Consider the following 11,586-nt stretch of genomic DNA (forward strand, 5'->3'; position numbering starts at 1 on the left):
ATTGAACAGTTTAATTGACAACTTATGCATGGTCACTTAAAATCCAATGTAAATAAAGTAAAATAACATCATAAACCTTTATTTAAACCAGCTTACAAAACGTGAGATTAAAAATGTAAATGACACGATTCTCACATAATTAAATCCATGGGTCGCGTATATTTGTTACACTTCAATAGTCATGCGGTGAGAAAAAAAAATAAAAATATAAGTTCATAAAATAAAATTTATATATTTTAATGCCGATTTCACCTAATGTATATAACATAATTATTAAAAATTGAACATTTGAACTAAAATATTATAATTATTTTTTATGCCGTGTATAAAACATTATTTTCCGACTACGTAAGCAGAACGTATTACGCTAGACGGATACAGACGATCAATAGTAAATTAGAACTTCTGTTAAGACACATTTTTTTTTAGTTTATTTGTTGTGATAATTTATGAAGTATAAACGTTCAAGGCAACAATTTAATACAATAGTAATGAATATCAAGGCGAGAATATAATTGAAAATATATCATCGCCACAAGACTAACAACGTGTTAAACACGTTAAAATATCGAAGGTAATTACTCAATCTCGGACATCTTTGTTGATTATACCACTTTATATGTATGTATGTGTGTGGTGCATACTAATCCTTTTGGTATACAGTTGTATACGTCCGGTCTTAGATGTCCGTACATTTCATGCCAGATAAAAAGATACTTCCTGTTTTTCAAAGGGATAATGGGAGAGGTTGATATGTCCTCGGTTCATTTAACTGCTTTAAAACTCCCTAGAATTTAGATTGTATAAAGCGATGTTTTACATTTTCACGATAATGGTTTTTCTTTTTTCCCTGTTATTTTGTAATTATTTATAAATATATATATACACTCGTATATTAATGGTAAATTTATCCTCATAAAACTGTCTCATACACTGGAATTAATAAGCTTTTTCAGACTAGTTAAATGCTATTTAATTGAAAAAAAAAGAAATACTCAATGAATTAATGTATTTTTATAAATGAAAATAATTATAAATTATCTAAACAAGTGGATATTAAAATAAGCATGCGTATAAATTACAGCGGATTGATATATATTTTATTGTCTGTTAACTTTTATGTAAAAGTAAGTATATTTACTTACGTATTATTATGCAAAATATTAAAAAAAAATTATATTTTTGAAAATTATCTATATTTATGAAATTTATTACCGTTATTACTTTAAATTTGTTGCTTTAAATGTTATTGAAAGTTTAACTCATTACCCGACCCGTCCATAAGTTCAAGAACAGTATTATAATAACTATATTATTTATATTCGTAATTCTTTTACATATAATGTATAGTGCACTACATTATTCTTTGTAAGTGCTGCGATTATTTGAAAATATAATAGTAGGTTTTAGTATTATGCTTAATTTTAAAATTTAGATATTGAGCATTATACATCTAAATTTTCTAAAACGATGATACGTATATACAATCTAAAAATGTACTGCTTACCTGCCATATAATTATTTTAATCAACGTTATTGCACTTATATGTTTACCTATTTAGTTACTTAATTCCCTATAAGTTTTTTAAATTATTTTTCTAATAATATAAACATATACACTCGTAGAACTAGATTAGTTATAAAAAAAAAAAATAAATACAATTCTTTTTTAAGCAACTATTCAAGAGTCAATTTACCGATGTAAATAAATATAATATAATTATAATTTCTGTTGATTTAACAATTAATTTTGTAATTTTTATTTTTAATCCTTGATTAGTAGCTGTAAAATTGAAAACAAATACTAACCGGATTTATCGAGTTTAAAGTGCCAACTGACTGGTTAAGATTAAACTATTTTTGGTTAATTTAAATTTCACTAAAAATGTTTAGTGAAAAATACGTCAATTTAATAGACATTTTTAAGACCATACAGGAATTAAACATTAATTTCTACAAGTATTTATATACTTAGTATTAAGATATACCTCAATCTTGTCAAAATGTGTTGACATTTATTATTTACTCATGATAAATAATACATCACGTTAAAAATCACTTAAGTAAAAAGTAATATTAATGTTCATTTTAATCTTTTTTTAACGAATAAAATAATTAAAATTGATTTTGAAAAAGCGATAAACTAGCGGTGTTTAAAAATTACTTTATTGACATCCATACACAATTTATCGTGTCTTAAAAATCATAAAATTTAAAGAAATGATTCTGAGTGTAATTTATTATGTTTAATTGAATCGGACTAGAAAGGTAAAACATTTTAATTGATCATTAATATTAATCAAAGTAAATATTTGAGAAATGTGTATATTTAATATTAAAATAAAGAACATTTACTTAAACTCGTGTTAAAGAATCAAGTTTTAATACTCAAATTAACATACATTGAACACATTCTAAAAAAAAAAGCTGTGATAAAAAAAAAAAAAATCCAATACAATTCGAATATTTTAAACACTTAAAATAAATAAAAATAATTACAAATGTATATTTAATTTTAATCATTGAAGGACGAAGGTAGTATAACAGTTAACGAAATTTTAAAATGATTTTAAGTAATACAGACATAAATAATACAAATTATGTTTAACATTAAAGTTGTTAAAGGAAAAAAGAAAAATTAATGTTTGTAAAAATATCACTATTATTTCAAGTAAATAATTACAACTAGATTTTATTTACATATTATACAAAATAAAAATTGATGATAAATTGATTGTGGTAAATAAGCATCATGTTAGTACTTTATACAATAAAGTAATTTATATTCCTTTTTATTCATTATTCGTTTAGTTATTGGTTTTTTTTTTTTGATAGGTAAATATTTTTTATTTCAAGCAATGATCTAATGTTTTCTTAAACAAATATTATTAATTCAATCACACATAACCTGCATGTTAATCGTTGTAATTAAATCAATATTTATAAATATTTATAATTTCATAATATATATATATATATATATATATATGTATATTTCATACATATTAATAATTTTCTATTGTATCTTATATCGACTTATATATACATATATTCCTGATTATTTTGTATTTACAACAGATATTAGAATATCTACATATTATCAAGACTTTATATCATGAACTTTGAGTGCGACCAATAAAATTTATATTGACGTTGTATAATAGGTATCTACTAAGCCAACAATTAGAAGATTATTGAATAATGTATATTTATAATATGAGTCCAGCCAAGGTCTTTCCAATTAGTTTAAATTAAATTATTTTTTAATAAAAGAACTGTTCAGTTCTTTTGTGAATTTCTATCTTTTGAATTTAAGCTGATTTCTTAATTAAGTTTATGTTGAAATTATTATTTTTTAGTTGCTTAGTAGAAATGTATTCAAAGTTCTTCAATATGATGTTTACAGTTTGTTTTAGTAAAAAAAAAATAAACAAGAATAAACCTAAATTTGAAAGAAAAATGTATAATTGTTGAAATCCTAAGTTATATATTTTGAAAAAAGTGTAAAATATCGATGGCATATATGTTAAATACAATAAATACAATTATGAATGCTATTATAATTGAATTATAATAATATTCATAATTATTTATTTTAAAATATTATTATCAATAATACGATTCGTACTCGATGAAAAATTTTGAACCAATAATTTAAAAGTGCACCTACTTTTTTATATTTATTTATACTTTAATCATAAATAAACATTAAAAATGCAAACTTTTTTTATTGAACCCACTTCAGTTTAATTCATAGTCGTTTATTTTTTAATATCTCTGGTTCTCTGAATTTAAAAATTAAATATTTTATCGTAAAGTGATTGCAAGCCTTTGATATTGTTGATATATTTAAAAATTATACATTAATGCATTGTAATAGATAAGCCTATTACTTGTAGTGTTCTTTAATTTTAATGTATACTGTTATTTAATTGAAAAGCCTCTTTATCTTATAAATACCATACCTTGCAATTCTTATAATAGCTGACAAGGATCATTGAAGATTATAGAATAATATACAATTTGTTTTTCTTTTTTTTTTAAGTTTCGTGTATTCTCTCCTTTATGTATATTATATACACTTATTTACTTAACACACCTTTTAACACTATTATACCTTTTATAGTTATATCATAATTTAAACCGAACTCTTTAAAGGGGAAGCCCTCATATTTCAACCACAAAATTCCGATCTAATTGAGAATACCGAAAATATTATAAAAAGTAGTGATTCTCTGGAGAAATACTTAAGATTTTTTTTTTGAATGACATGAAAGTCTAAAGTACGTTAAATTTAGGTCTGTTATACCAGCCGCTTGGGGACTATAAGTGGTTGGTTTCAGTTAGTAAGACCGTGAAATATGTATACAAACGTGTGCGTGTGAGAGTATGTAATGCTCGAGTCTGTGGTGTAATCGATGTAGGGTATCCCGTTTTGAAGTCTACAGGACCCTTGTGTGTATAGAAGTTTGGGAACGAAAAGGATGATGGCTGTTAGGGAAGGTGGGCTGGGAAAAGTCGAGTTTGACGCGATAAATAACGAGAAAATAACGCTATTCTTCGCGCGGCCCGGGCTGTGTCAACCCCTACTGCGCTTTTGTACGCTTTCGGCTTTTTCAACCCTCATTTCTGATTGCTGCCTCCACCGCAATGTGATAAATAGGATTAGGGTGGATACTTTTTTTCTCTTCTCTACACCATATTATACATTATACAATTTATATTAGACTAAGGGTTGTTTTCATTTTCCGTATCTTAGCTAGATACCTTGAGATATTTTAATTATATAATTATTAGAAAATAAGACAGAACATGTACTATATCTAAATTAATCACGTGAGTCATTGTAGAACAATTATGACTTAAATTGTATTAAATAATATGTATAATATATATACAATATACATTATGTATTAGGTACTTCAAGAATTATTGAAAAATTATATTTTAATATTCGATCATATGTGCTATACGTTGTTACTTATGAAGTTGACGATTTAATCAAATTATTTATATAAATATATGAAATAATGGTGGATTTTACTCGCATGTAAATATTTATAATGTTTAATTCCATTTTTTTTATTAATCAATGATATTAGTAAATGTAATATCATATCAATAAAACTAAAAACAAATATTATGATAAGGTATTCTAAACATAAAGTTACGTATAGAAATATAATATTAATATTATATAAATACATAAGTGTAGGTTTACATAATTTAGGTAAATATTTAACAGTTAATATGCTAAGCTTGTAACATTTTTGTTGATTTTAATTAAAATGTTGTGGTTAATTAGCGCATGAGATATATTATATAATATATATATATATATATATATATTTACATTCACACAGAAAAGACTTAAGTTATAATAATTATAGAAGTTGAAAAACAGTATGTTAAAGATGTTTGCTGATAAGTTATAGATTATAGTTAAATCTAGAAGTTATATATTGTGGTTGATTAAAATTGAATTGAAAATAGTTTTGTTTAAACATATTGTTATATTAGAAATTTAAAATTTTTGATAAATCTGAAATAATAATTTATCAAAATATACTAAAGTTAAATGTAGTTAATTATTAATTAACATAAAACGTTATTTAATTTCCTATAACCATCTTAAACATATTACTAAATTTTATGCTAAGGTTAGTATAAAGTCTATGGAAAAATCAAATTTATATATTTTACAAAGACAATTTATTTCTATATAAAATTTACGAGTCAATAAATAAAATATTAAAACGTGAAATATTCATATAAAATTGCTGATTAAAATTAAGTTAATTATTTTAAAATTAATTCAACCATAACTTTAAAAATGTTTTTTGTACGTTATCTCCTAATTTTACAATGAAATATTTACTATAAAATAAATACAGTTATAGAAATAATATGAAATAATTGTGTAAGTTTTGTTTTGTTCGATCAAGAGTTTAATTTAACAATATTATTGGTATAATAAGTAACGTTCGTATGTTATTTTTAAAACATAAATTACAAACATTATTTAATATTATGTTTAAAACTTCCGTGTTATTCCAAATAATTCTAACTTTAGCTACCTTAAATCTTTCTTTTTTTATTCAGCCGTTCGTCTATTGACGAATTTAATGTCTTGTGATAGTTGGGCCATTGTTGATTTTATTATAACATATTGAGAAGATCTTTTTTGGCATACTCCTATCTTAGGTATCGTTGTTTTATAATTTATCGTTTTTTAGATATTAATTTCGTTTTCTACTATGATATTTTTTCTTTTGCCAATCATGTTAATATAGGAATAGTATTTACAATGAGCTGTTGAGATGCGTTTGTTTATTTTGTTATGTTAATTTGTCAGGTAATTTAATAACAATGAATGTTTATGTTTTCTAAATTATGCATATAGAAACTTTGAGTATTACGGTCAATACCCGTATCTAATTTAATATTAAAATTAACAACAATATTGGAAGTGGTAACCAGTAGAACGGTAAAAAAAAAAACTGGGACAGACCTTATATTATTTATTTATTAAAAAAAAAAAAAAAAAAAAAAAATACATAAGTAAGTTAATAATTCACACCGGATACCAATTTTTTATTTTCATGTTAAATTGATGACATGTACGATTTTACAAATTCTTAAACACGGCAATTGTCAGTTGTAAACAACGATACGCTCGTTTGTAAATATTCACAAAACCATTTGGATTTTAGCCAAATTTAGGTGGATGCATGAGTAACTTTTGTGGAGCTTATTACAATCAAATGTTTACATGACCTTTATTCTGTAAGTTTAAATTGAACGCATTTAATTATGAATTTTATATAATTCATAAAATGTAGTCACTGGGTAGTGTAGGTACTTCACGAATCGGAATTTGAACTTTTGAAGCACTTCAATTTTATAACAATACTTTTCATCGAAATATTATGTACCATAAATTTAACATAAAACGTTCATTTAACAATCAAAAATATGCAAAGTATTGAGTTAACAATTGTTTTTTTTATCTCTACGTACCGTTTGTAATGGGAAATTTATTCGATCGTCAACTACGGCTGTTCTGGATTAATTATTTTCGCTTTTGTGTTCGAGTGTCATAATGACGGCCAATAAAAATATAGCACGCCCAATGTGTTAGGGATAGGTAACAAAATGGATATACCATTTTTTTGATTTTATTACTCGACTGGTAAATTTATGTAGCGATCCGTTGCTTGTAGTATAAATCACCTAATAACGAGCAGCTGGCTCATTTCGTTTTCCTGATGATAAATCCGAATTTAAAACGCCCTCTCCGAGAGAGTATTATGAACGCTAGTCGATATTTCACTAGCTCATGCAATTATGTAGAAATTTTGTTTGATTTTTATTGTTGGTACATATTTCGATTTTGACATGCTCAGCTTTACTCATCAATCAATCAAAGTATTATTAAAACGCATTGTATTTATTAGGAGTGATATTACTTACTACCTATATAATATTAAAGATGTATTCAATATTTACACATAGGCAATTTTATATTGTTACTACAAAATTATTCGATTACATTTTAAATACTATCGTTTCAAATAATCTCCATGTTATTTATTTGAATGTAAAATATATATAATATTATATATTTTAAGTGTTCGAATTTATACAAAATCGTCAAAATCAAACTGAAACTGTAATACCTAAACGTCGAGATTAATAAATAATGACATCATATGTTTTTCTATGCATACGAAGTATTGCTTGTAAAAAAACGTACAGAATTTTGAACATAACCCTGTACATAAAGCTGTTAGTCTTTATCTGAATTCAAATTATGTAGATGTAATAAAATCACGCGGATAAGGGAATGTTAGGATTTACAAAACCCAATTATGCATAAACCTTAATCAGGATTTACTGAGAGGAGGTCACACACCTTAATGAAAGGCTATAATTATTGCGTGCATTATTTTCACTTATATTATTTAATTAAATTAGCCATAGTCTAGTAAAACGTAGTGAATGACCATTATATTATAATATAAATACATTTACTCGAAACTTAACTTTTTTCCAGTTGTTCATACTTTTAAAATTGATTTTAATAGTTTTTTCGAAAAAACACCTAATGTATGAAATATTATATTATTGTCATATTTATATTTTAATTTTTAATTAACATCATCAAATACGATTTTAAACTTGTTTATATTTAAACAAGTTTTTTTTTTTTTTATATTTTATTTTAAAATATTTAAAGAAATTTCAGATTGACTACTAGAAATTAATAATTTAAAAAATATAATTTTTATTAATTCGTTTTTTCATTTGTGCTTAATAAACATGAAGATCAATAATTATTAAAATAAAATTTATAAATATTTTTTGTATTTTTTTTTTTGTATTCGTAGTTTGAATATTATTAATTATTTTTAAATTTTATGAAAATTATAATAATGGTCACCTAAAACTTTGAAAATCAGTTAATTTTTTTTTTTTTTAGATGCCTATATTTTATTTTCATAACAAATTTAAAAAAAAATATTTTTAAATACAAGTATAAAATAAACACCTTGATTGTAATCATAATATTATTTATAATATTGACTTCCTGATCATCACATAAATACTACATACACTGTGAGATTATTAAATTTACTCCACATGACTTAAGTGACGGTACAAACTATTGCTTTATCAGTAGTACTAAAGTCAATTATCAATATTAAACCACTCATCTCTCCTGCGAGTCATTAGTTACAAAAGTATAACTAGTATTATTTATTATTTTTTTGTTTATCTTCTTTATTTTTGTTTGACTTTTATTATTGACATATTTTTATCGAGAATATACACGTAAAGTGGAATTTACAAATGTGTTTGTAAGTAAATGGGTTGAATTAACTATAAAAAAAAAAAAAAAAGAAAGAAAGGAAAAACAAATATTGTTAAATATAATTTTCAAATTATTATGAACAACGACATAATTGATTTAAAGTATGTTCTTGAATAAAAATATGTATTTCATTGCGATACTATACTTTCAATTTTTAAAATAAAATTACCATGTGTATTGCTAGGTATATACAACCCGATGAAATTTTTTACTAACGAAAAATTGCAGTTTATTATTGATATTTCAAATATTGTCTAACAATTGGTACAGTTATATTATGTCGTTAGTATTTAATTTTCACACAAATACTATATTATAATACCATTATAATTATTATAAATACCAGTATAAAAAATTGGTTATTTCAATAATCAATATTATGATAATTTATATATAACTAGTAACTACAAACTACATTGAGATTTTACTGTACGGTAGCTAATATCTGGATACAAACTCTTTTTATTTATTTATTATTATTTTATTTTTGTTCTGGAATATGTCCAATACCCTCATATCCAACTATTAAATTAAATGGACATGAGGAAGAGTATCAAATAAATCACATTAAAAACACTAACAAAATATGTTGTTCTCCTGCTCGATTAATATTTTTTTGTTTAAAATGAGTCTAGTTATACGCGCTTAATTATTGCCTTATGATTTATTATTACACATAATTGCATTGTTATTCGTGTTCAATTTAAACAACAATTAGGGATGCAAAGTTAATGAAATAGAATTGAGGTCAATTGCTTTATAATTATTATTTTATGTAAATTAACGGCTGGAAATATATTGTATACGTGTAAATTCACTATCGTATGCGCAAATATAAGTTAAAAAACAATAAGGCGGTGCTGAAAACAAACGAAATCCGCTCCTAAATAATTTATTATTTATTATATTAAATTTTTGATGAAATCTATAGTAGATTATTATGTTTCAAACTATGGAATTATTTTAAAAATGTATTAAAAATATGAGTCATAAGAATAATGTTGAGAATAATTTATTGTTAACCATAAAAAAATAACTTTGACTATTAACACCGCGAATTTGCGAAATTTTTCAAAATCATGCATGATTTATAAAATGTCAGTTTATCCGATACCGTCTTATGATAGACAACGTTTTTACCAAAATCCAAGTACAATTTTGCAAATTCAGTTTAATATATATATTTAAATTAAAATATGAAAAAAACACTATAATGAACGAATATTGACAATTAAAATGTACTCATACCTAAGAGATAGCTTAAATCGTAATACTAGTACTACTTCGACGTGACACGACTCGATCAGTTGTGTAGGTATCGTATGTATAATACTACGTTATTAACAGTAACAATAATTTTATTATAATAATTACTATACGCGCGTTACCCAGTGAGTAGGTAGGCGCGGTACCCGCGAATGTCGACTAATGAATCTAATAAATAATAATTACGAAAGAGCGTCGATGAATCGCCACCTCGGTGGCGGTCGTACACGACCGAAATCGTAGATCAGTCGACCGCCAAATCACGACCGTCATATCGATAGACAGCATTATAATTATTCGTATAAAAATACACAATATAGCATAGCTGCAGCAGAGTGTAGGCACACGACAACGTTACGATGTGTCAGCCCCGCGGTCGGACGACGTGAAACGTATCAAAAACGCGTGGGGAAATCCTCCTCTTTTGGGGTGTCCGAATCGTGGTTTTTGGGAGATGGGGGAATCGGTTGCGGGGCGAGGGGAGGGTTTATTTTTGTTTTATTATTATTATTATTATTATTATTATTATTATTATCCAGTCCGAGAGCATAGGCCTAACCTAACCTAACCTAGGCCGTTCGTTACTCACCGAGGGGTATTTTCTCGTACACGATGCCGTCGGCGCGTGACGCGGTTGCGGCTGCGGCGAACGCGACGCAGTACAATACGAAGGATCGCGTAATACGTGGCCCGGCCATTTTGCCGGTTCGAATGACACGCACCAACTGGAGAGACGTCGTCGGCGGGCCGCGCGAGTAATACGGTACGGTCGCCGCCGGAGAAAAAGGGACCTTTGCGCGCAACTCGCCGAGCGTCCGCCACATGTCGTCCGACTATCCGGCGGTGGAGGTGGCGGGCGATGCTGTGCGCAGTTACACCACCGCCGCCGCCACACGCCGACGGCTGGCGTATAAAACGGACGGGTCGTCGTCGTCGTCGTCGTCGTCATCGCCGGCGTACAACGACGATCAGTGGCGGCGTGCCTAGCTTTTTTGATAGCGAAATAAAGGACCCAATGGTGGGAGGAGGAGGGCGGCGAGAGGAGAAGATGTACGCGTTTTGACTATTCTCAAACCGGGACTGTGACAAAAATAAATAAAAATGTAATAAATATACATTTATTTATGTATATAATATTCCTCTTGCATTTACCCGCGGCAAGCGTTACGGAATTAATAATATTTTCATTGATCGCGGCGTGCGTAAGACGAATAATATTTGTATGCTGTATATGGTACGACGTTTAGAGACGCCTGACGTCATTGCGTTATAGCGGTAAACACCTATGTTTTCAATTGCTGTCGATGGATTTGACTTGTAATACGAAAGATTAAAAATCACGCAGAAAAAAACGATTGTAAAGCATGCGTTTTGTCCGAACGAAAATTACTACGAGAAACCCATAGACGAAAAAATAGCCAAAAGATAAGACGCCCTCGTCTCCA

General features: G+C 26.6%; 1 protein-coding gene across 1 annotated transcript in view; it reads right to left on the bottom strand.

Moving 5' to 3' along the window:
• LOC112598595 (glutamate receptor 1-like) overlaps nt 1–10,878 on the bottom strand; it is a 173,493-nt gene extending 162,615 nt beyond the window's left edge. Inside the window, exon 1 of the mRNA XM_025345124.1 lies at nt 10,731–10,878. Coding sequence (XP_025200909.1) covers nt 10,731–10,839 — 109 coding nt within the window. The 5' untranslated portion in view covers nt 10,840–10,878. The remainder of the gene's footprint in view (nt 1–10,730) is intronic.
• Nucleotides 10,879–11,586: the final 708 nt, after the last annotated feature.

The sequence above is a fragment of the Melanaphis sacchari genome, unplaced genomic scaffold (assembly GCF_002803265.2).
Source record: "Melanaphis sacchari strain LSU unplaced genomic scaffold, SCAv2.0 Contig48_pilon_pilon, whole genome shotgun sequence".
Lineage (NCBI taxonomy): Eukaryota > Metazoa > Arthropoda > Insecta > Hemiptera > Aphididae > Melanaphis > Melanaphis sacchari.